Source organism: Mustelus asterias, chromosome 1 (assembly GCF_964213995.1).
Source record: "Mustelus asterias chromosome 1, sMusAst1.hap1.1, whole genome shotgun sequence".
Lineage (NCBI taxonomy): Eukaryota > Metazoa > Chordata > Chondrichthyes > Carcharhiniformes > Triakidae > Mustelus > Mustelus asterias.
The window spans coordinates 67,500,228-67,526,111 of record NC_135801.1 but is presented as its reverse complement, the minus strand read 5'-3'; the positions used below and the strand labels follow the sequence as shown (position 1 = coordinate 67,526,111).

The 25,884-nt window shown below is 42.0% G+C and overlaps 2 protein-coding genes across 3 annotated transcripts in view; one reads left to right on the top strand and one right to left on the bottom strand.

Moving 5' to 3' along the window:
* Positions 1–22,953, bottom strand: part of acox3 (acyl-CoA oxidase 3, pristanoyl) — a 151,827-nt gene extending 128,874 nt beyond the window's left edge. The window contains exons 1-4 of the mRNA XM_078213482.1: positions 22,644–22,953; positions 7,145–7,331; positions 5,952–6,185; positions 2,945–3,019 (exon numbers count right to left, since the gene is read on the bottom strand). Coding sequence (XP_078069608.1) covers positions 2,945–3,019; positions 5,952–6,185; positions 7,145–7,309 — 474 coding nt within the window. The 5' untranslated portion in view covers positions 7,310–7,331; positions 22,644–22,953. The remainder of the gene's footprint in view (positions 1–2,944; positions 3,020–5,951; positions 6,186–7,144; positions 7,332–22,643) is intronic.
* A 44-nt stretch (positions 22,954–22,997) lies between these two features.
* Positions 22,998–25,884, top strand: part of trmt44 (tRNA methyltransferase 44 homolog) — a 41,542-nt gene continuing 38,655 nt past the window's right edge. The window contains exon 1 of one of the 2 annotated variants that reach the window (XM_078213496.1): positions 22,998–23,361. Coding sequence is in view for 1 of the 2 variants with exons in the window: in XM_078213492.1 (XP_078069618.1) it covers positions 23,025–23,361 (337 nt within the window). In the remaining variant the exon portion in view is untranslated. The remainder of the gene's footprint in view (positions 23,362–25,884) is intronic. The other variant, XM_078213492.1, reaches the window with a different exon arrangement.

Genomic DNA, 25,884 nt, shown 5'->3' with positions numbered 1-25,884 from the left:
TAACTTTCTAAGTCCTTTGAAAACTGTTGCAAACCATTGAAGTCCTTTGAAATCCCTTAAAAACCTTGTTTTCATTAAATTTCACGGTCCAGTACCTTTAACTATCTTTTGATTGGCAGTTTAATGGTTTTTACACAGCATGCTGGAGATTTGTTTATTTACCTTTTCCTTCATGGTTGAATGTGTCTGAAGTTAAACCCCTCCCCCCCCCCCCCTTCATTGTTTCTCATCACAAAGTTTATAACATCCTTGTTCTGCTTGACAGCTGCAGATAACCTGAGCTTCTTAGAGAGTGAAAAGGGAATCCCTACTGCGGAATGGAGTGCTGCTATGATTTGGAAGCCTTCCAGATATCCAGGGGGCATAGAAATTAAATTGACCAGGCTCATTTTCACAGTACACAGACAAGAATAAAGATTTTGATCACAGAGAGAGAGCTGCCTGAAATCACCATGCCAAGATTGGTCTTCAGGCTTCCCAGGGCTAGAAGGGGCAGTCCAGCCACGAGACCCCATCCCAGGGGAGAGTCCTAAGGTCATCCCCTTTCCCCCAAAACGAGCTTGCCCCCAAATCCCTTGGGGGACCGCCCTCTGCAGCCTGACAGCAACAGTGGGGCACCTGGACAGAGCACTTACCTCCTTGACCTCCCCTCTCAGGGAGCATTAACAGAGATTCTTTTATGGGTATTTTAGAAATTTGTACCTGTAAGCCATTCGGCGGGAAATGATAAAAATGCAAAATACTGCAGATGCTTACATCTAAACTAAAATATTAAATGCTGGAAATACTCAGGAGGTGTGGAGAAAGAAATAGTTAATGTTTCAGGTCAATGATCTTTCAGTTCTGCTGCAAGGTCATTTGCCTGAAATGTTAATCCTTTCTCTTTCCACGGATGCTGTCTGATCTGCTGACTATATCCAGCATTTACTATTTTTATTTGAGGTGGGAAATTAAGGTGCGATATGGACACAAAGGGGCTGCAAAGGTGGTATAGCTGAGCTGGTGGTTGGGCAAGAAAGTGTTGGATGAAGTATAATTTTACTAAGTGTAAAATCATCCATTGTATGAAGAAAAAGCATTGTTTTTTAATAAGTGAGACTTAAATGTTGGTACTCAGAGGGATTTGATTGTTCTCGTACATGATTTAGAGAAAGTTAAAATGTATGCAGCAAGCAATTAAGAAAGCAAATTGTATGTTGATCTTAATTGACAGCGGGTTGGAATATATTGCTGCATATGGGGCTTTGGTGAGACCATGTCTGCAGTACTGTGCCGTTTTGTTTTTCTTACCCAAGGAAAGATTTACTTGCCTTAAGAGTGCAACAAGGTTCACTATATCGATTTCATAGAATCTTACAGTGCAGAAGGAGGTCATTCGGCACTGACCACAATCTCACCCAGGCCCTTTCCCCATAATCCCATGAGTTTACCCTAGCTTGTCCCCCTGACACTAAGGGGCAATTTAGCATGGCCAATCCACCTAACCCACGTGTGGGAGGAAACTGGAGCACCCGGAAGAAAAACATGCAGACACGGGGAGAATTGCAAATTCCGCACAGTGAACCAAGCCGGGAATCTAACCTGGGTCCCTGGCACCGTGAGGTAGCAGTGCTAACCACAGTGCTACCGTGTCGCCCACTCTTCTGAGATAAGAGTGCTGCTCCATGAGGAGAGAGGGAGTACACTGGGCCTATATTCTCTGCAGTTTAGAAGAATGGGAGGTGGTCTCATTAAAGTGTTCAAGATTCTGAGAGGACTTGTCTGGGTAGATTTCAATAAACTGTTTCCTATGGCTGGTGAGTGTAGGACTAAAGGTAACAAAGCCAACATAAGAGTTCAGCCATTTAGGATTGAAATGAGGAGAAATGTTTCTTCAGCATCTTTAAATTTACTAAAGTAGAAAATTCCAGTGCCTTTATTTTAGTTTTCCAGGGGCTCTATATGCTTAAATTGTTGAGTATATTTGAGTCTCAATCAATAGATTATTAAACATGACAGGTTCTTGACACAAGGTTCATGAAACAAAGATGGGTAGGAAAATATGTTGTGAAGAGGATATGAGATATAGATAGGATATAGATCTGGCAAATGGAGTATAATGTGAAATTGTCCATTTTTGCAGGAAGAGTAATAAAGAAGCATGTCATCTAAATGGTGAGAGATTGCAAGGGCTTTGAGATGTTGAGAAACCTGGATGTTAGTGCATGAATCGCAAAAGGTTGGTTCACAGTAAGTAATTAGGAAAACTAGTAGAATGTTATTGTTTATCATGAGGGGAAATGAATACAAAAGTAGGGAGGTTATCCTCCAGTTGTACAGGGCATTGTTGAAACCACTTCTGGAGTACTGTGTCCTGTATTAGTCTCCTTGTTTAAGGGATTACATAAATGCATTAGAAGCACTTCAGAGAAGGTTTACCAGACTAATACCTGGAATGGGAAGGTTGTCTTATGAGGGAAGGTTGAACAACTAGGTTTGTATCTGCTGGAGATAAGAGTAAGAGGCAACTTGACAAACATACAAGATCCTGAACAGTCTTGATAGGATGCATGTGGAAAGGGTGTTTCCTCTTGTGGTAGAAACTAGAACTAGGAGTCACTGTTTAAAAATGAAGGGTCACCCATTTCAGACACAGATGAGAATTTTTCTCTCACAAAGGGTAGTGAGTCTTTGGAACTCTCTCAAAAAGTTGTAGAAAAAGTCTTTGAATATTCAATGAGGTAGACAGATTCTTGATAAGCAAGGGGATGAAAAGTTAGCAGGGGTAGGTGGGAATGTGGAGTTGAGCTTACAATCAGATCAGTCATAATCTTATTGAATGGCAGAGTAGGCAAATTGCCTACTTCTGCTTCAAATTTGTATGTCTGTATATTCTTTATTACAATGCACACCAAATATAAAAAAAATTGAAACCAGTGACTTCACAAATTATCAAAAAGCATACCTCCATATTCATTATCTTCTCTACAAATTGATGATGTCTATTAGATCCAGAATTGATAACAGTCCCTCCAAACATCTGAAATTGACACAAATACAGTTCAAATTCTGATGAATGCAGTTTTCACTGATCAGAACAAATCATTACTCCTCTATTCATTTGGTTTAATTTAGTTCATGGATAGAAATGTAATAAAAGTTTCAGAGTATCAAAGTATCAATGTCACAATTATCCTACTACTGTAATCAAAAACTAAAGTTAGCTACTTTGCATTGAAACTGCAAATTATGCATAACAGGAGGGATTCCAGTACAGATCCCTGGGGCTTCCCAATAATCCCACTGCCATATGACATACCTGCTCTCAAGTATATTTCCTACAACAGTGACAATATTTTAAAAGTACTCCATTAGCCATGAAGTGATTTGGGGTGTCCTCAGAACATGAATGGTGCTATATAAAAGCATGGGCTAACTCCTTTAGAAAAAGCCTTTTTGGAAATCATGACACACTAAAGTTTCTTATTTACAATCATCGTGTCCTCAGTGTGTTTCAAAGGCATTTAATTACTTTTGAAGTATGATCACTTATCTCAAAAGTGTAAATAATCCACCGACTAAAGATGGAAAAATCACATTCAATTGTACATGCAAAATACATAATAACTAGTTCATATGCTGAGAGGTACCCATTGTACATGCCTTTGCAAGTAGATATTAGGTTATGTAAGTCAACTCAAGAATGTGTTCGGTTATCAAAGTGACTTAAACCACTGAACCAGAGAAGGCATCCACAACAGTCCCAATATGCAAGAATTTCTTATTGTATCTTTGGGTTCAGGACTACATTCTAATAAAATGTCACAACATCCTAATTTTTTTCCCCACTTCATCTGTCCAACAAGCACAGACTTCAGAGTACCTGGTGTACAATTGGCTAAACCTTTCATCATCAAATCTAGTTGTTACATAGCAAGTACCAGCAAGCTCACCTGTTTTGAAAACTTCCATTGCTGCAGGATTATCCTGAGGAGCAAAGGTGATCCTCAGCTTCTTTTCTCCACTATCAACCATCTACCTATATCCATTGCCACCTTCACCTCCCAAATCAAGTGAGTACCTCATTAACTTTTCCATTTCTAAAATTGAAACTATCATTCAGCTGCCTCTGCTGATGCCTGCCTTTTGCCTATTAAGCCAAATTTACCCCTACCCAAACCCAGATTTCTCTCTTTCTCTTTATAGTTTTTCTTCCATCTTTCCTCATGCTGTCGAAAAATTTACCTTGTGCAATAGAACCACCTCCTTGAACTTACATCCATTAAAATATTGACCACAGGAATTCCTTTCTTGACATCTAAGCAAGTTGATATTCTAAATCTTGCCTCTCTTTACATACTCTTTCCTTTTTTAAAAAAAACCCCACTACCAACACCGCTGTCCCACAAAATTCCCATCATTGCCCAGTTTGTCTTTGTAAACTCGTTTTACATCTCCCTAGTCCCCAGTACTATCACTCTCAATTCTGAGCCCATCATTCCTGTAACTCCCTGTTCAAATATCTCCCCAATCAGGTTCTGACTCTGCCGCAGTACTGAAACAGTTCTAACTAAGTTATAGACAACATTCTCATTGACTATAATCTTGTTGCATTACTCCCCTTGAGCTCTACAGCCTTTGAGACAATTGTGCGTTAACAGCAGAAAATGATGTGACTTGACATAATCAAATAGACATCATGAGTTAAGTAGTATGGAAGGTACTGCACATGTCTAAAACATTTATTTGCAGAAAATGTTTAAGCAATGTAAATAACTTATGCACAATTAACTGTTCTGCTGTAAATAATAGATCCTTAAATAACACGTGATGTTAGAAGTGTATAAGTTTAAAATACTTAAGGTTAGTATGATAGACATATACTGAATAGAGAAATCTTGACGAGGTAAAGCCGATTGTATAACGGAACTGGACAAATCAGTTTCTACCACGTGACAGACAAAGAGACCATTACTGTGGTTATATCATAACTTGTGTCAAAAATAGGAATGTCGGGGTAGTGGACACGTGAGGTGCAGCATGGACTGTAACCTGTAACACTGAAGATCAATCTCTGGGCATCCAAGATTCCATCCAGCAGGTTGACTTATGAAAGTACGTGGATACAAGGAACTTTTATCCCTACCACAATTGATGTAAATCAAGATAATTATCAAAATTTCTGAAACTACACTCAGACCTAATAATTGATAAGATTAACCAAAGTGGCTGTATTCTCACAACAGATAAATCCACCACTCCATTGGTAAAGTCTGTAGCACTAGCCTTATTTGGTTCCACTCTTTCTTATTCAATCTTAGCCAGGGCATCTCCAGCAGCTATGGCTTCTCTTCCCACTGTTCGTTATAGAGTTCTCTGAGGATCTAAGCTTGGTCGCTTCTTCATCTATTTCCCCTTGACAACATCAACCTTCGATACTGAATCAGCTTCCACCAGTATGTTGGCAACATACAGTTGTACTTCTGCACTACTGCTCTCAACTCCTTTGCTGCCTCTGGTCTCAGACTGCTTGTCCAACATCCAGTCTTGAAATGAGCTGCAACTTTCTCTCATTAAACGTTGGCAAGAGCAATCTCCTTATGCGGCACACCAAGCTCAGTTTCTGCCTCATTAGTCTCTCTATTACAAAGACCACTTACTTTGTCCTCCATAATATTGCCCATTTCTGCCCCACCCATAATCCATCTGCTGCTTAAACTCCTGTTCATACTTTTGCCACTTCTACACTCAGTTTGGCTCAAAAAAAGCTATTGATATCATGGCCGGAATTTTCCAGCCGTTCATGCCAGTGGGATTCTCTAGTCCCACTGCAGTGAATGGAGATTAGGCTGAGTGCCAAATTCTCGGTCCTCATTGGCAGTGGTGGGGCATGAGCAGCCGGAAAATTCTGGCCTGTATTTTATTTGTCAAATGTATACAGGAGCTATATAGAATTATTACAAGGCACTTACCTGTTTACTTAAAGAATACACAGAAGCTAGTGACCAGTCATACATGCCTAAACAATTAACAACTGCAATGGACTTTACAGGACTTTGCACAGCTTCTGCCAATGTCAAGAAGTCATATTCAAACAGTCGTTTGCAGCGAAGGAATGTCAGTTCACGATTTTTCTCCACAGTAAGATCTTCTCCAGGTTGATGAGCAAAAAGTGGATCATTTTCCAGGGTTCTGAATATATCTTGCTATTAATAGGAAAAAGGGAAGTAATTTATCTTTCTTTTACAATTGCTCAAGTACCATATATACACAAAATTACACTGTCAATTTTGAGCTTCAGACTGTCAATTAAATCATTGAGAAGAGCTGACATGGTAGTCTTCAGAAATTGAATGTCAGTTGAGATTTATCAAATTATTTAAAGTACTTTTTTAAAAAAAAAGCAGCACTTTATACACTTAAACACATTTGCAAAATCATCAGTTTTAACCCATTTTGATAATAAAGGAGAGTGACTTACACCAGATGTGAAGTACTACAATTTCAGACGGAGCATTTCCTGCTGATTTTGGTATAAAAAAGGGGAGTACAAAAGATTGATCAGAGTGGAAGGTGAGGGGGAAAATAGTTTTAAGGCAGAAACTTGGCCTTTTAGGTTTCTGGTCCATTAATTTAAATAAAACAGAAATTATGCTGAGGGATATGGGGGGTGGGATGGAAGAGGTGGGAACTTCTCTGTTTGCCTACATTAATTTCCACCAGATAGGAGAGAGGCTATTTCTGACATTCTGCAGGAATTCTGTCTTTGGTGCTCAATAACCCAGTAAGTTTATGCAAACCAAGAATAGACATTGGTACAATAGTGGGCCTTAACAAAAAAATGAGGAGAAATGAACAGTAATCAATTTCAGAGAGATTTATTACCTTATTCAAATTAGTCCATGTTTACAAAAGGGAGATCAAAATAATTATATGGACAATATGTTTCATTACAATCATTGTACAAAAATACTGCGCTGTAATAAAGTGATGTGCAGCTGCTTTGACTGTTCATCAATTCTACCTTGGGATTTGGAATGGGGACAGAAATCAGCCTCCCTCCCCAATCAATTCCCTCAATCGAGATAGCAGAATTTCTGTCCCCAGGTTTTGTACCATGCCAAATGAATCAGTGGCCCAGGATCATTATTTGGTGAGATCTTACCTTTACTCTGATAATCTCTTCTCCGTCCCAAAACAGGGCCAATTCCTTCCAATTAAAAGAAGCTTTTTGCCGATATAAATCCAACGGACCACTGGGAAAATCCAGCAGCAGAGAATTCAAGGTATTTTTCTGAGCATTGTCTTCTCCAGCATTGGTTACACTCATTTCTGTTGTGTTGTTCTTTAATCTACAACGACAAATATTTTGACTTGTAAATAATAGCATAAGAACTTATATCATGACACTCAAGGAAGTAAAAACATTTGATCCAGAACTTATAATGCATACTGAAAGCAACTACATATAGTTCGATACAACAGAAAGTGAGGTTTCATATTTACAGTAAGGATAATGTTTATATTCATCAGGCGGTAATAGCTGTCTTCAATATCTTCGTTAGTCATCAAATTTGTACAAAGCCAATCAAAAGCTTGACTTTTGTTTTTCTTTTGTGCTCTGTATTGAACAAAGTAGTCTACTCAGCTAAAATTAACAAGAACATAAAACATAAAAACTATCTGGAAAAACTATTGCATTGATGTTCAAAATCAGCCATTCTACGTCAAATATACCGCCAATCTCCTCCAATCGCAACAACCCACAAAGAAGGCTTTATTCCTCAAATTCTGGCCTTATGCATCTCTTATTTAATTGCTCCATTATTGATGGCCCTGCCTTCAGTTGCCTGGTTCTGGAATACCATCCCTACACCTCTCCACATCTCTATGTTCCTTTCCTCCATTTAGGCACTACTTAAAACCCACCTCATTGACCAAGCTTTTGGCCATCTAACCGAATAACTCAATCAGTCTCCCCCCCCCCCATAGTTTTTTCTCCCTGTGCCGAATCTGCCATGTCCAAACTAAACACCACTCTCCCTATGGCCAGCCCTGCCAACCCAGCTGCAGCAGAATCATGAAATTATCAGGGTTCCAAAGCATCCATGTCTCCTGTTCCCTGTGGCCACCTGCAATACGAAGGCAGAGAGTTGGGATAAAAGTTTCTTTCTCAGAATGGCAACTGGTGACAAGTGGTGTCCCGCAGGGTTCAGTGTTGAGGCCACAGCTGTTCTCTTTATATATTAACGATCTAGATGACGGGACTGGGGGCATTCTGGCCAAGTTTGCCGATGATACAAAGATAGGTGGAGGGGCAGGTAGTATTGAGGAGGTGGGGAGGCTGCAGAAAGATTTAGACAGTTTAGGAGAGTGGTCCAAGAAGTGACTGATGAAATTCAACGTGGGCAAGTGCGAGGTCTTGCACTTTGGAAAAAAGAATAGAGGCATGGACTATTTTCTAAACGGTGACAAAATTCATAATGCTAAAGTGCAAAGGGACTTGGGAGTCCTAGTCCAGGATTCTCTAAAGGTAAACTTGCAGGTTGAGTCCGTAATTAAGAAAGCAAATGTAATGTTGTCATTTATCTCAAGAGGCTTGGAATACAAAAGCAGGGATGTACTTCTGAGGCTTTATAAAGCACTGGTTAGGCCCCATTTGGAGTACTGTGAGCAATTTTGGGCCCCACACCTCAGGAAGGACATACTGGCACTGGAGCGGGTCCAGCGGAGATTCACACGGATGATCCCAGGAATGGTAGGCCTGACATACGATGAACGTCTGAGGATCGTGGGATTATATTCATTGGAGTTTAGGAGGTTGAGGGGAGATCTAATAGAAACTTACAAGATAATGAACGGCTTAGATAGGATGGACGTAGGGAAGTTGTTTCCATTAGCAGGGGAGACTAGGACGCGGGGGCACAGCCTTAGAATAAAAGGGAGTCACTTTAGAACAGAGATGAGGAGAAATTTCTTCAGCCAGAGAGTGGTAGGTCTGTGGAATTCATTGCCACAGAGGGCTGTGGAGGCCGAGACGTTGAGCGTCTTCAAGACAGAAATTGATAAATTCTTGATTTCTCGAGGAATTAAGGGCTATGGGGAGAGAGCGGGTAAATGGAGTTGAAATCAACCATGATTGAATGGTGGAGTGGACTCGATGGGCCGAATGGCCTTACTTCCGCTCCTATGTCTTATGGTCTTAATACCAGGTTAAAGTCCAACACGTTTATTTGAAATCACGAGCTTTCGGAGCGCTGCTCCTCGGAAGCAGGCATCGCCACATAACACCTGCAATACCAGCAGTGGCCACCAACCCTGGTGGCTCAGAGCTCTATGATGCAGGACTACCTCCTGGAGATGGACAGAAGTAATACAACTAATTAAAGGTCTGTTGCCTGAAAATCAAAGCTGGCCAAGTGGTGGTGGCTCAACCCTGCCATTTATGGTGGGATCCAGGGAGCCTGCCCTCAGCTTATAATCAAGGCCTTTATGTGTCACGATACCATACTTGGTTTTATAGTACCCAGGTGAAGTGCTTGCAAGAACATAAACACTAGAAGGAGGAGAACACAATATGGCCCATTGAGCCTGATATCATGACTGATCTTGGGCTTCAACTCCACTTTCCCTCCCGCTCTACATATCCCTCGATTCTCTAACAGGTGGAAAATATGTCTATTATAGTCTTAAGTACATTCAATGGTGAGCATTCACAACCATCTGAGGTACAGAATTCCAAACCTTTGGGTGAATAAATTGATCCTAATCTTAGTCTTCTTCAAGCAGGCTTCTTGATTGGCACCCCTTCCACAAACATTAACTTCCCCCTCCACCCACAATCAGTAACAGTAGTGTATACCATCTACAAGAAGCACTTCAAGAACTCTGAGGTTCCTTAGGCATCATCTTCCAAACCCATGACTGCTACCATTTAAAAGGATAAGAGCAGCAGACACATGGAAACATCACCACTTGGAAGTTCCCCCTCTAAGTCACTCGCCCTCCTTCACTTTTGCTGGGTCAAAATCCTGGAACTCCCTAACAGTAGTGTGGATGTACCTACACCACATGAACTGCAGTGGTTCAGGAAGGTACCTTGCCACCACCTCTGACACAGAACAGAAACTCCAACCCTATATATATAAAAAAAATTACCTTAATGCTGTTATTTTTAAACTGTGGGATGTTAACCACATGTGGATGTTACTTCTGCTGGAAGTACTTCTGCATTTCCTCTCCCATAACGTGTAAATCTATCTGGGTGGGCGGGCTTCTATTTGCATCCCAGGGTGTTCTACTGGGTCGACCATAAATTATCTCTGCCTCCGAGAGTCCAGTAGTAGAGTGGGGTGTTATTCTCATGTGGCAGAGGGCTAAGGGCAAGACTTTTAACCAATTTAGACCAGTTTCAGACGTTAGCTTGGCTAGCTCAGCTTTAAGGGCCCCATTGGCTTTTTCCACTATCCCTGCTGCCTGGGGGTGGTAGGCACAGTGGAATTGTTGTTGGATGTGTAACGCATCACACAATTCCCTATTGACTTTTCCTACAAAGTGGGGGCATTATCTGAACTAATTTGTCGAGGCACCCCAAACCTTGGTATTACTTACAGTTAGCAACAATTTTACTACCGTCAAGGCCTTGTTGTTTGTCGTTGGAAAAGCCTCTATCCATCTACTAAATACATCAACAATCACAAGACAATACTTATAGCAATGTACACGCGGCAATTCAATAAAATCTAGCTGAATACATTCAGACGGTCCACCTGGCAAGGGTGGACCTGGTGAGCATCTCACCCCTTGACCAACATTGTTTTGCTGGCATGTCAAACATGATGCTATACGAGACTGGGCTGCCTCAGCTAGTCGGGGGTGCCACCAGGTACTGAGCATATACCACTCATTCCCTCCTTGCAAAGGTGGGTATCAGAATGAAGACAATCAATAAGCAAAGGCAACAAAGCATCAGGTATACACACTTGGCCGATTGGAGTAACCCAAAGGCCTGATGACGCAGAATGCGAACATCCATGCGCTTTCCAAATGTCCTTTTCAGAGGCAGGGGCGTTCCCCTGTAAGCGCTGAACAGTGACAATATCTGGTATGCCCGTTGTGTTCGAAGAAAATCAAGCTCGTCACGTGAGCCAACCAAAGTAGAACAAGGCAGTGAAAGATGTACCGAGACACTGCGCACTCTTAATACTTTTGTACAAATTCTAATACAAATAGTTTTTAATTTTTTAGTGAAGGAAACTTCAGTGATCATGTCACAGTGAGAGATCTAACCTTTTTTAAATAGGTAATTTTATTATTGATCCTGATTGGCAAATTATTAATTTATTCCCGAAAACACCAGTTCCTTTTAGGATAAATTTAATCCCTGTTAATATTGTTCAATATTCACACTGCAGAAACCGGTTCCCAGATGCAGGCATGGAGTTACTCTCAACAGTAAGTTGACCCTTGTGGATTCAGGAGTGTTTACACAAACCACTTTCTGCCAATTTAATACAAATTGTCTGAATTTATTTCCAAATGTTTCAGCAAACTTAATTGCTAACCCTCAGAAGAAAAAAACTGACCAATGTTGAAAATTATACTGGAAATTATTGAGCCAATGAGACATTTTCTAATTAAATTAGCTAAATGTAAATGACTACTGTACATAATGGGCCATTTACAGAGTAAACTTCAATTGGCATCTTTCAAATTGATCTAAAAAGGGCTAGAAGAGTTGAGCCTCAATATACTGGTTACATTGTATAAGTTCCAGTTAACTCCAGTTTTATAAGCTTGTGTTGGTAATTGTGTTGCTATCTTCCCCCTACACATTATTTTCAATACCCTAATCTGGTAAAGTTGGCTCCCATTTTGCATAAAAACCTTACTAGTTTTTCACACATCCAAGGTGTAAATGAAAGTTTCTGACTCAAAAAATGCATAATGGGTACTTAATCTGCCACTGAAATGTCTTAAGTTTGGTGTAGGTGAGCCGGGAATGCATGCTGAAGCAGCTGTTTTTTAAACTTGTACTTATATTTTTTAAACTTTCCTACAGTTGCACATCTTTCTTTTGCAACCAACACTGAAAAGGCTGAGCTTCCTTCAGTTTTTCTGAGTGAAAATATTTTGGTGTTATAAATATAATTTGTTTAATGAGCCACTTAAGTCTAGAAATTCAAAAATCACAACCACTGCATTCACTAACTTTATGTGCACCTCACCAGTATTTCTTCTGTTATACTGTAACTCCTGACAATTTTTGGGAAAATATTTGTTGCACAATGAGGCCAAATAGGGGTTGTTTGCAGTCCCTACAATGAAAGTAATTCATTGTACCTGGAGCACCCTGAAATATTTCTGTAGCAAAGTCATCAAGTGCTGCGCAAATGCAAGTTTTTAACTGTTTGGTTGGGGTTGGATTTGGGGAGCGGTCGGAGCGCTAGGTTACCTTCTCCAATCCTCCTCCTCCCGTTGTTCGTCAGTATCGGTATTTTGGAACAACATTGGCATGCCAGATATGTCCGGAGGTACCTCTGGTTTTTTATCTTTCCTTTGTTCGGCTTGCCATTCTAATCCTTTTTCTCTGTTTCGTCTCTCATACTTCTCACATTCCCACTTCAACATTTCCCAAGTTTTAGAGTTTTTTTCATTATCACATTCACTGATCCCTCTCCTACGTGTATTATCCCCCCCAGCTGGCCAGCTTTGATTTCTCAGTTAATTCATCGGCTCTCTAATAGCCTCTCCTGTTTTAATACATTGATCTACATCTCAAGTTTCCCCTAGTGACCAATTTTCATTTCCCAGTTTTTTTAAACACCCTGACAAGCTTCTGAGTAGCTCCTCGTCTTTCAGGTTTTCATGACACATTTTATATAAAGGGGTCCTATCCCCTGACTTATCCAAAGTTTGACCCATTGTTAAAAGAAACTTTGACCACTTGTGCTTTACGATCTGCAGTGCCTTGTTGCCTCTACGCACACTTCAATGGGCGGCACGGTAGCACAGTGGTTAGCACTGCTGCTTCACAGCTCCAGGGACCTGAGTTCGATTCCCGGCTCGGGTCACTGTCTGTGTGGAGTCTGCACATTCTCCTCGTGTCTGCGTGGGTTTCCTCCGGGTGCTCCGGTTTCCTCCCACAGTCCAAAGATGTGCGGGTTAGGTTGATTGGCCATGTTAAAATTGCCCCTTAGTGTCCTGAGATGCGTAGGTTAGAGGGATTAGTGGGTAAAATATGTAGGGATATGAGGGTAGGGCCTGGGTGGGATTGTGGTCGGTGCAGACTCGATGGGCTGAATGGCCTCTTTCTGCACTGTAGGGTTTCTGTGATTCTGTGAATGTCCTGACCTTCGGTCCAAGGCTGCGCGTTTGAGACAGATCGGCACAAGCAGTCACGTCTCCAACTTCACCCAATTCCCACCCTTTACTTTTTTTTTTGAAAACAATTTAATAAATATTCCACAAGAACAAACAGGCTTTAACAATTCCTGCTTTCAATCTAATGCAACAATAACCACCTACATTCGACAATCAACCAGACCACACAAACACACAAATACAGAAACTACTCAAATTATTAGGTCAACCTTAGATTTTCTCTAATCAATTTTCCAATTAATTTATAATATTTCCCTAGTAATTTGAGAGAACATCGTTCCTTTCTCTCAAAAATCTGTAACACACACTGCACACTCCCTCCCTTTTAAAAAACAAAAGCAATTGCTACCGACCTAGGGAGTCGAACCTCAATTACTCCCAAACCTGGGGCCTCTAACCCTGAACCTTTACCTCCCTCGGTGGGCTCCTGCGTACATCCACCTTTAACACCTAACCCTCAAACGGGGGGCCTCTACACCACCCAGCTTCCCTAACCCTCAAACGGGGGGCCTCTATACCACCTGGCTTCCCTAACCCTCAAACCGGGGGCCTCTATACCACCCGGCTTCCCTCACCCTCAAACCGGGGGCCTCTATACCACCCGGCTTCCCTCACCCTCAAACCGGGGGCCTCTATACCACCCGGCTTCCCTCACCCTCAAACCGGGGGCCTCTATACCACCCGGCTTCCAACCCCTTACCTTTATCGGGCGTCTCCTCAATTCCCGACCCGAATCTTAGACCAGTCAGTGTTCAAGGACGCAAGTCGTCTCAGAGTTCCATCAACACAGAGCCTCGGGGGATGAGGGGTCGACTTGAGTAATAGGTTCAGTGAGAGAAACCAAGGTTTTAATCTTACCTGTGGGCCCGTTCGTCTCACGTAACCGACACTCAGACGATGGCTTATTCAATCCGCCTCAGAGGACAGCTATATATCTTGGAACCCTGCTCGCAGCGCCAAATGTTAAAGTCAGTTTTTCAGACAAACTTGCGTACTTGATGTAAAAGCAAAACACTGATCTTTAGAGATAACCTCGTCCTTTATTTTCAAGCAAGTACAAGCTTTTTTGGAGGATCGCTTTTCTAACTCAGTAGTGCTCGGAGTCTAGCCAAACGATTCTACCTCGAACGGGGGGATGTCTCTCCCTTTATCCTCTTTTTACAGTAATTTGTCACGTATACAGTATTACTACAGTATTACTTCAGCCAAATCACGTTTAGCCACAGCAAAATACAAAGACAGTTGAAAAAACATAAATATGTTGAAAACCGCCCCCCCCCCCCCGGTTGCCATAGAAACCACATGTCCACCACTGCTCCGGTGTGAGATAATAAACATTTCCCATATATCTTGGGACTCTATTTTGCACATAGAACGAATTTTATCTTTCAGAAATAAGGACACATTAGGAGTTGATATAGGGAATGTTACCAGCACAAATTGTTCCAGACAGTTTTAAGCTTATCTGCATTTACAAGTTCAAAAGTTTGCTTAGCTCGCGCACACTTTTTAAGTTAAAAAACCAAGATCATAGCAAATTCATGGGATGTTAACCCTTTAACATCTCAACTGGACTTCTCTAGTGAACAAAGACAATCAAGGTGGTTGACCCTCTGTCTGGAAATTAGCCCCAGTGAGCTCCAAAGTCCACGGTTCTGTGGAGACAATGGCTTCCCAAACATCAGACCGTCAACATGAATGGCAATCCTTTGAATGCATAATGGCTGAGACATTATCAGTCCTGAAAACAAAACCAAATTCCTGACACTGAATAAACATCCTTTGTCGAAGTCACTGTGGAGAAGGAAGGTCAGAAAACACTGGCCTTTTGAGAATTTAAGGTTACCTTATGAGCTGTGCAGTCTGCTGTTTAACATCTAACTGGCAAGCCCCACAGAAGCAGGCTGTGCCCAAGGTGGATCACTGACAATCACTCACTCCTATCCATAACTCTAAATTTGATGCAATGCTTACATCTCCCCAACACCAGTTTAAACTACTGCCCCCATTTAGCTGGATAAAATCTTAAAATTCACCAACCAATCACATGCCTGTTCACTTAATTAATAGCTCTGAGCACCTACCAGCTACTGAAAAATATAAAAAAGCATCCTTCCCACTTCCCACCAATTCAAGTTTGCACTTGTTTCTCATCATATCCAATATGAACAATATTGTCATAAACAATACTTTACACTACACTAATACATGTGACAATAATAAATCAAATCATTCTGTTTCCACTCTGATGTTTTCTAACACCAAAGATGCTATATAAATGTGAGTTATTGTTGCTTTTGTTTCCCTTATAGTCAGTTACCTGAAGCTTGTATATTAGACATACTATTAGTGTTTAGACATACTATTAGACTCATACTATTATTGAGCAAAATACAGTTAATATTGAGACATTGGGCAGAATCATAAGGTTACCTTATGATTCTGCCCAAGGGCGGCACGGTAGCACAGTGGTTAGCACTGCTGCTTCACAGCTCCAGGGTCCCGGGTTCGATTCCCGGCTCGGGTCACTGTCTGTGTGGAGTTTGCACATTCTCCTCGTGTCTGCGTGGGTTTCCTCCGGGTGCTCCGGTTTCCTCCCACAGTCCAAAGATGTGCGGGTTAGGTTGATTGGCCAGGTTAAAAATTGCCCCTTAGAGTCCTGGGATGCGTAGGTTAGAGGGATTAGTGGGTAAATATGTAGGGGTAGGGCCTGGGTGGGATTGTGGTCGGTGCAGACTCGATGGGCCGAATGGCCTCCTTCTGCACTGTAGGGTTTCTATGATTCTATGAATCAATGGGGCCCAGGAAAGTCAGTGTGATTCCTGGTGGGAGGTGGGGTGGCTGAACACATGCAATCTTCCACTGTTCCGCCCATTAATTATGCATCCAGGAGGAGCTTGGCAAATCTCATGATGGGATGCCGGAAGTCACCCAGCCCACCGTTACTTCATGGGGTTCAAGGTCTTGGCACCGTATTTAAAGGGTACCCGTATAGCCATTCCCTCAAAGCAGGCCAAGAGCTCTGCATTACTCCTCCAGTGCTTGAACTGGAAAAGCTAGCAGATGCAAGCAACCATATTTCATATAAAAGAGCATGTATGAGATGCTAATGCATGACTAAATGTGCGATCAAGGTCAGATTCTAAAAAATGATACATGTCACCTTCCAAACTTGGTCCACCACCTTTTACTTTCCCTGTCATCCACCTATTCCAACCCCCCCCCACCCCCCAATCATCCTTGACCCATCCGATATCACCATTCCTCTCCCTCTGTCACCCTTGAACCTCCTACATCGCTTCCCTCCTCTGAGCTCACATTTGTTACAGTCCCCATGTCCATTCTGAGCTTGACCCCTCTCATTATCTGTGCCACCTATCTAGTCCCCCTCCGTGAAACCCCGAGGAGACCTTCATCTACCAAACTCTCCCCTAGACTTACCATCCTACCGCATCCTGCTTCCCACCTGCCCCCCCCCCCCCCCCCCGACTGTGACTGTTTCTTCCTATTCCTAGTATCTTGAGTTCACCCCTCCAAAGATTCCACCATGGACACCACTGAGTTCACCCTCTATGACATTCCTCCCTCCTCTTTCCCCTTAGCCTACCTCCTCTGTCCAGCCTTGGCACAGCGTTTGCTCCCAGTGTTCTACGAGTGAAGTTATGAGAGGACCCCAAAAGTCGAAGGCAACATCTATTAACCTCAAAGTCGTGAGCTCACCAATTAAGTGCATGTCACTTGTACACAGTCGTAAAACTGAACATTCTAAATTCTCACTCGCAAGCAACTTAATTTAGAGAGTGAACTTGATTCTGGTGAAGTAGCCTTTTAATGAGCAAGTATGGGATGTAATTGCATGTAAATGGGCTCTCCAACAATTTTCATTGGGAAATTTGACCCACCTTTAACTTGCCTTAAGTCAGGAGAACAAATTTCACAGTTTATTCTGCCGTCGGGAAATAGAGTTTCTGCCTCCTGCCAAATTCAATGCCCCCTACGTGCCACAATGCCGGCTGCTGGTGGAACAGGAAGTTTCCAGCCATAGTTTATATAAAGTACAATAATATCTAAGATGATTTATGCTCTATTACATTATACAATCCTCTGAATATACTACGTCTGAGCTCCGTGTCATTGCTAAAAATAAAATGGATGTTCAACTATCTGCATCTATCAGAGTAGTATTGCCATCTTATTCTGAGTGGTAGTAATATAATTTGGACTGAGTTTATTTAGTGCAACAATCTGTAGCCAGCTAAGTTAGTCATTTATGAACCTCAGATGCACATGGTGTAGATGTAAATGTTGCCATTGTCCCAGAGAACATAGGTTGCTCTCCTCTTTGAGAAAGAGCTTCTCAAAAGGGTCACCACATCTCAGGCAAGGGGCAAGGTTGAGAAGGTGGGCCTTAATGAATAAACTAACCGCAGCCAGTACAGGAATTGAACCCACACTGTTGGCATTGCTCCACATTACAAACCAGTCATCCAGCCAACAGAGCTAACCCACCTCCGACTTTTCAATCCAATGTTTTGATGTTTAGTTGATGGGAGAAAGAATGGAGAACATTCACAATGATACTGCTCTTTAACTAATAAATTGCATGTTGTTTTTTTTCAAATTTGTAGTCCTGCCATTCAAAGTATAGCATGGCCTTTTTGAAATTTATAATTGAATTTGCTTCCACACTCTTTCAGCCCATTACTTAATCAAAGAATTCAATCAAGATTGTCAGACATTATTTGTTTACCAATCCATGCTGCTACAAACAAATTGGACTGACCTATTTTCAATGACCCATGTATCATATCAAAGTAAAACAAAGGCAATTTCAGCTTAGTTGATGCTGCAGCATTCTGCTCACTACCATTTTGACACTTATGCCCAAATTGGTAGGGCTGTACTATATCTTTGAAAAAACATCTCCAACATTGACATTATTGGTACTAAATACATTGCCATTGACTAATAGGCAGGCTCATCATAGAGTTGTGAGGGAATTGCTTGGAGTACTTCCAGGAGTGCTCTTGGAGGTAATTTTAACAGGGGCGGTTGTTTGAAACTTCAAAAATGGGAACTCAATCAGCCATTTCTATTTTTAACTGAGGTGGGTTTGAGGGGATAGGATGGGCAAGGTGACTAATCCAATCAACTTCCCAATCAACCAATTGCTCCAGTGCCCCTTCACCTAAACCTCTCTACTCTCATCTGTGGCTGTCTTCCCATTCAGCCAGCTGGCTGTGGCAGGGAAATAAAGCTCAAAAATTTAAAAATCAAGAACAGCATATTGCAGATGCTGAAAATCTGAAATAAAAACAGAAAATGTTGGATATGTTCAGCAAGTCTGGCAGAGAGAGAAAATAGATTTAATATTTTAGGTTAATAACTTTTCATCAGAACACTTTTTTAAAAATACAATTCTAAAGGAAATGCAGGCACCGGGAGGCCTGAGGGTCTATGGACATGATTCATTAAAGGTGGCAGGACAGGTTGAAAAGACATATGGGATAGAAGGCCTTATAAACAGAGTACAAAAGTAAGGAAGTTAGGATGAACTTTTATAAAGCACTGGTTCAGCTTCAATTGGAGTATTGTGTCCAATTCAGGAAGGATGTGAAAGCTTTAGCAAGAACTAAATGTGCACTTCTGGCACATTATTCAGCCTTCCATTGTGAAGACTGAAGCAAAATACAAATTTAATTCCTCAGCCATTTCTTTATTCCCCGTTGTGAATTCTCCCATTTCTGAATGTAAAGGGCCTACATTCGTTTTTGTCGATCTTTTTCTCTTTACATATCTATAGAACTTTTACAGTCAGTTTTTATGTTCCCTGCGAGCTTACTTTCATACTCTATGTTTCCCTTCTTAATCAATCCCTTAGTTCTCCTTTGCTGAATTTTAAACTACTCTCAATCCTCAGGCCTATTGTTTTTTTCTTACCAATTTGTCTGCTCCTTCCTTGAATCTGATACTATATCTAATTTCCCTTGTAAGCCACAATTCCCTTACCACTTTTGCGCCAAACAGAAATAAACAACATCTGGAGTTGACCTATTCGTTCTTTAAATGCCTGCCATTGCCTGTCCACTATCTTTCCTTTCAGTAATGTTTCCCAGCCCAACATGGTCAATTCATACCTCATGCCTTCATAGTTACATTTGTTAAGATTCAGCATCTGTGAGGAGAAACAGTCAACATTCATGTTGATGAGTGTGTCAAAATATTAAGTCTTATATGAACTGGATAAATTATTGCGAACTGTGTTTTTAAGGAAATCAAGGTTCTCTTTATACAGTTTATATTTATATTTTTTTTACATTTTTCAATTCAATGGCCCAGGTTTTGCGATAGCTAGGACTGAAGCTATTAGTACTATTATGGTGGAAATCAGATTTTTGGCATCCACACATGCACAGTAAAACATGGGAACTCACGTTTCCTGATTCTCTCCAGATTTTCCGTCCGTGTCACTGTTCTCTGACAGCGAATGCAGGCTGAAAATCACCCCAAAAAGGTTTTTTGCTGGAGGACAGTTCAGAGAAATAGGAGGTGTGCCTCAATTTTTTTTTTCAAATAATGGAGAGGTGTGCCGTAACATATAAAACGTTGGGAACCACTACACTAGAGTATCAGCAAGGTTTTTGTACTCAGTCATGGAATGGGACTTGAACCCACAAACTGCAGACTCCGAGATAAGGATCTACAAACTGAGCCACAACCTACTCACCAGAGACAGAAAATTGTGGGTTCAAATCCAATCCAGGCTTGCGCACCAAATCTAGGATGACACTTCAGTATAGCTTGCCTCACTTTATCCCTCAATTAACATACAAACAAGGAACAGGAATAGGCCATTTGGCCTTTCAAGTCTACTCCACCATTTAATAAGATCATGGCTGATCTGATTGTAACCTCAAAACTGCATCCCACATACCTCCAATAACCTATCACCCCTTGCTTACCAAGAATCTATCCACCTCTGCCTTAAAAATATTCAAAGACTCTGCTTCCACTGCCTTTTCAGCAAGAAAGTTCCAAAGATGCATGACCCTTTGATAGAAAACATTTTGCCTCATCTATTTTTCAAGTAGATTTTTGAATCGTGACCCCTAGTTCTGGATTCTCCCCTAAGAGGAAACATCCTCTCCACATTCACCGTGAACATACCTCAAGATCTTATATCTTTCAATCTAGTCCGCTCTTACTCTTCCAATCTCCAGCAGATACAAGCTGAGCCTGTTGAACCTTTCCTCATAAGGTAACACATTCATTCCAGCTATTAGTCAGATAAACCTTCTATTTAACTGCTTCCAACATAATTACATCCTTTCTTAAATAAGGTGACCAATACTCTGGATGTGGTCCCACTAGTACTCTGTATACTTGTATTCAATTCATAGAGTTTTACAGCACAATCAGAGGTCCTAAGGCCCATCATATCTGTGCCAGCTATCATGCAGCTATCTATTCCAATCCCATTTTCCAGCTCTTGGTCTGTAGCCTTGTATACTATGGTGTTTCAAGTGCTCATCTAAATGCTTCTTAAATGTTTGGCAATTCCTGCCTCTATCACCCTTTCAGACAGTGAGTTCCAGATTCCTACCACCTCCTGGTGAAAAACATTTTCTCAAATCCGCTAATCCTTACCTTAAATCTATTCCCCTTGCAATAACTGATAACATTCTATTAGCTTTCCTAATTCTCTTCCCGCACCTAGTTGTGTCCCAAGGCAGACTTTCATCTGTTTCCACAGTTAGTAATTCCTGGAACAGGTCGCTAGTCTGTCACTAGAGGCTTATAGTTTGAGGGGCGCCATTCCACATCAAATGTGGCTAACCAGGAGTCTCTCCTGCTCTTACCACCAGCCATTGGCATGTTTAAAGGATCTGCAAGTTGACACCCAACCTGTTTGGCCACATTAAGAATACACCTTCCTTGGCCATCAAGTCCAAGGGTGGGTCTTGAACCTAGAGTTTCTGGCTCAGAGGCAGGGATGCTACCCACTGCACCACAAGACCTCCACTGTGCCTACTGTCACAAAAGGATAGAATGCTATTAAAACAAATATATATCGTTTGTACAAGTAAAATCAAACTACCATGTATTTTATAAACCATGTCCAGGCAGCACCTAAGAGAAAAAATAGGGGACAGGGTGTTCTTTACAATTGATACAATTAATAGTCAAGAGTGCTATCGGCCAGGAAGCAGTTTAGACACAGATGAAGAAGTAGCAACAAGAAAAAGAGAGGCTGCCATCTTCAGGAAACAGGTCAGCTGGAGATGAAGTGCTAAAGACACATCAGTTTATGCAAAAGAATGTTTTCTTCACTGAACCGAAGACCATTCCCAAGTCCTGGTCATTTAAATTGTACGGTGTGATAATCACTGGTTAGATTTGACCAACAGATTATGGTTATTGTTTGGGAAATGAGGTCTCAGCAGAGTTTAGGATTACGGGGGAATCAGATATTTTTTGGTTTTCTGTCTTTGAGAGACTAGGTGCTTACTGTTAAATTGCCAAAGTATAAATATTGTTCTTTGTAATGTTTTGTCTTTCTTCTACATTAATAAATACTTTTGTTTGTTTAACAAAAGAGAGGTGAGTTCTCACTGTTCCTGCAAATGTTTCTCGTTAATATAAAAAAATCATAAGAAACCAGTGTTTCAGAATCAAACAGTCGCACATGACATCAGCAACTTTCGTCACACTGTACACTAGCTTTTTATGATTTATGCATCAGGACACCCATGTCTCTGCACCTCAGAGCTCTACAATCTCTCACCACTTAGACAATATGCTTATTTTTTATTCTTCCTGCCAAAATGGATGCTTTCATTATACTCCATTTGCCAGATCTTTTCCCACTCACTTAACTGATCTACATATTATTTGTAGTCGCCTTATGACCTCTTCACAACGTACTTTCCTACCTATTTCTGTATCTTCAGCAGATTTGGCAACCATCGCCCAAGTAATTTACATTAAATTGTAAACAGTTGAGATACCAGCACTGTGGCACACCACTTGTTACATATTGCCAACCTGAAGAAGATCCTTTTGTGCCTACTCTTTGATATCAGGTGATTATCACATTTCTGTTACTAGGAGCTCGCTACATGCAAATTGGTTGCTGTGTTTGTGCAGAAGCTCCTGGTTAAAAATATCCCTGGTTATGAAACACTTTGGGAAGACCTGAGGCTAATAAATGTGTTATTTAAGCACATGGCTTTGTTTACATTATTGCTATAAACATGCATAAAGGTCAATTCTTTAGTCACCTTCATTCGAGACCGAAGATCCCAACTTTGCTGTCTTCTCTCAGTTATCTGCAATGTCTCTCCAGTTCCCGAATGTCTTCCCTCGATTCTCAGTCACTAGGACTGGGATCTAGTCTGACCAAGATCACTGCACACAGCTTCCTGAGCGCTCCCTCCGCCTGGGAACCTGGAGGTTCCTCTGCACTTTACTGGATCTCTGAGCCAGTCATTTCTCGCCTTGCTCAAACAGATTAAAGTGCTGGACCTTGAACCCCTCCCCAACCCGGCAGTGAGCGAGACATCAGCACGTGACACCCCCCTTCCAACGGCCGACCCGCCGCGCTCTGGCACGTGACTAAGGGGGCGGGGGAAGGAGCCTGTTTCCATGGTGACCGAGCGAGGATGATGGCGGCCTCAGGGCGGTTGGGGCCTCGCGGCCAGCTCGAGGCCTCGGTCGGCTTCTGGGCCGCGATCAACGTGTGGACGCTGAAGCCGCAGGTGGCCAACCGGCGCCTGAGCGGCTGCCGGCTGGAGGCCGAGCGGGAGGTGGTGAGCTGCTGGGCCGCCGCGGGGCTGAGGCCGCTCCTAGCCGAGCTGCTGCCGGGGCTGGCGGCACGGGAGTTGGATGAGATTCTCCCCGCGGTGATGGGGGAGCGGGCCGGCGGGAGGCTCAAGGTGCTGCTGCGGACCGTGATTCCCAAGACACAGGCGGAGAGCTGCAAGGAAATAGTTTTCCAAGGTAGAGTGAACCGGGGCGAACAGCAGCTGATCTTCCCCACCCCCCCGCCCCATGGTCACACATTAGACCCGAAAAACATCTATTCCGGCGGCGCTGTCGATTGAATCAGATTTCTTGGAATATTCCTGAATGCAAAATGTGTTTGAACAACTTGGGCCCCAGGAAACACTCGCCTTCAATTTTTACACCGAAAAATATATCAACTCGGTCAACAAGGATGTGCAGCTTAGGTGGACTGGCTATGCTAAAGTGTCCCTTAAAGTCCCAAGATGTGTATGTTAGGAGGATTAGTGGGGAAAATACGTGGGGATAGGGCCTGGGTAAGATGCTCTGTCAGAGAGTTGGTGCAGATTCCATGGGCCGAATGGCCTCCTGCACTGTAGGGATTCTGTGATTTTGACTGCCATTCATTAACGCATATTGGGCACCACATCTTCAAGAAACTACAATTTCACAAGCGGCATGGTAGCACAGTGGTTAGCACTGCTGCTTCACAGCTCCAGGGACTTGGGTTCGATTCCCGGCTTGGGTCACTGTCTGTGTGGAGTTTGCACATTCTCCTCGTGTCTGCGTGGGTTTCCTCCGGGTGCTCCGGTTTCCTCCCACAGTTAAAGATGTGCGGGTTAGGTTGATTGGCTATGCTAAAAAAATTGCCCCTTAGTGTCCTGGGATGCGTAGGCTAGAGGCATTAGTGGGTAAAATATGTAGGGATATGGGGGTAGGGCCTGGGTGGGATTGTGGTCAGTGCAGACTCGATGGGCCGAATGGCCTCTTTCTGTACTGTAGGGTTTCTATGATTTCTATGATTTCCATTTTAAATGCTGCTTATGGCGAAAGTGGATTCAGAGAAACAAAGTACAGTATTCACTAAGTGTTCACTTCAAGGACATATTAAAAGAATGCCAGTAAAATAACTTAAGTTTAAGGTAATTTATTAGTGTCACAAGTAGGCTTACAATAACACTGCAATGAAGCTGCCACACTCTGGTTCAGGTACATCGAGGCAGAATTTTGCATGGCCAATGCACCCAAGCAGCATGTCTTTTGGACTGTGGGAGGAAACCAGAGCACCCGGAGGAAATCCATGTAGACACTGGGAGAACGTTCAGACCCTGCACAGACAGTGACCCAAGCTGGAATCAATCTGACTGCTAGCCACTGTGCTGCCCAATCTGGTTGTAATTGAGCAGATTCTCTGAGCAAGCACGATTGCAAGGGGTCTAACGATGGGGATGTGCCATTTTAATGTCCGAAGATGAAGATTTTGGTGCATTGCTCTTTAGCAAGTATCTGACTTGTGTGCAAAATTTCACAATCTTGTCATAGAGTCATAAAATTATACAACACAGAAGGTAAAAGCAAATTACTGCGGATGCTGGCATCTGCAACAAAAACAGAAAATGCTGGAAAATCTCAACAGCTCTGACAGCGTCTGGAGAGAAAATAGAGCCACCGTTTTTAGTCTGGATGACTCCGTCAGAGCTGAAGACAAAGAAAAAAAGGATGAGATTTATCTGTCTCTGCCTTTTTAAACATTTTATTCCTTTCTCAATTATAAAGTCAATGTGCAGATTTGACAGGTCAAGCCCTGAATCCATGTCCTTGCCTCCTCCATAAAAAGAATTCAAATTGAATCCAATTCATGGTCCCAACAAAAGAGGCGCGTTAGACCCAAGCTAACATGGATTGGTATTACACCTAACCTTGGATTTGACCCTACACTTGATTTTAGCCAAAAGACTGAAGTAATAAGTGCTGCTTCTTTCAAAAAGTTAGTCAATTAGTTCCACAATCCTGGTCCTTCTTGACAGCTGTACAAATTTTCCCCCTTTTAGCATACATTTTGAAAGTTATTGAATCTCTGCCATTATTTGAGGCATTCCAGACCACTCTCATACTCTATTTTATTCTCCCCTCATCATCTCTGGTTCTTTTGGCAATTATCTTAAATCTGTGTCCTCCAATTACCAATGTTTCTGCCACTGGAAATGAATTCATATTTACTTCATCAAAACAATTCATGATTTTGAACACCTCTATCTCTTCTTGACCTATGTGTTAACAAGAACAACCCCAGTTTCTTTTGAACTCTCCCATAACCAAAGTAAACCTCTGCATCCTCCCTTAAGGCCTTGGCACCCATCCCTAAGTGTAGTCCCCAGATTGAACAATGCAGCCTAATCAGTGTTTAAGAAAGGTTGAGCATAATTTATTTGCTTTTGTACTTGCAATTAAGTTAATAAAGACAAAACTTCCAATGATTTGAGCATGTGAACCTCCAGGTCTCTGGTTTTGCGCCACCTTTAAAATTGGGCCATTTAGTTTATATTGCCTATCCTCATTCCTCCCACCAAAATGAACTACTTTTCACTTCTCTGCATTACATTTAACCAGCGTGTCTCACCAGTCTGTCCAGATATTTCTGTGGTACATTATAAGAAATTTTAAACGATCATATTTAGAACATTAGGAGGAAATTAGGAAGAAGCATTCTGTGGGCATTAGGGCTGGCAACCATTTGAT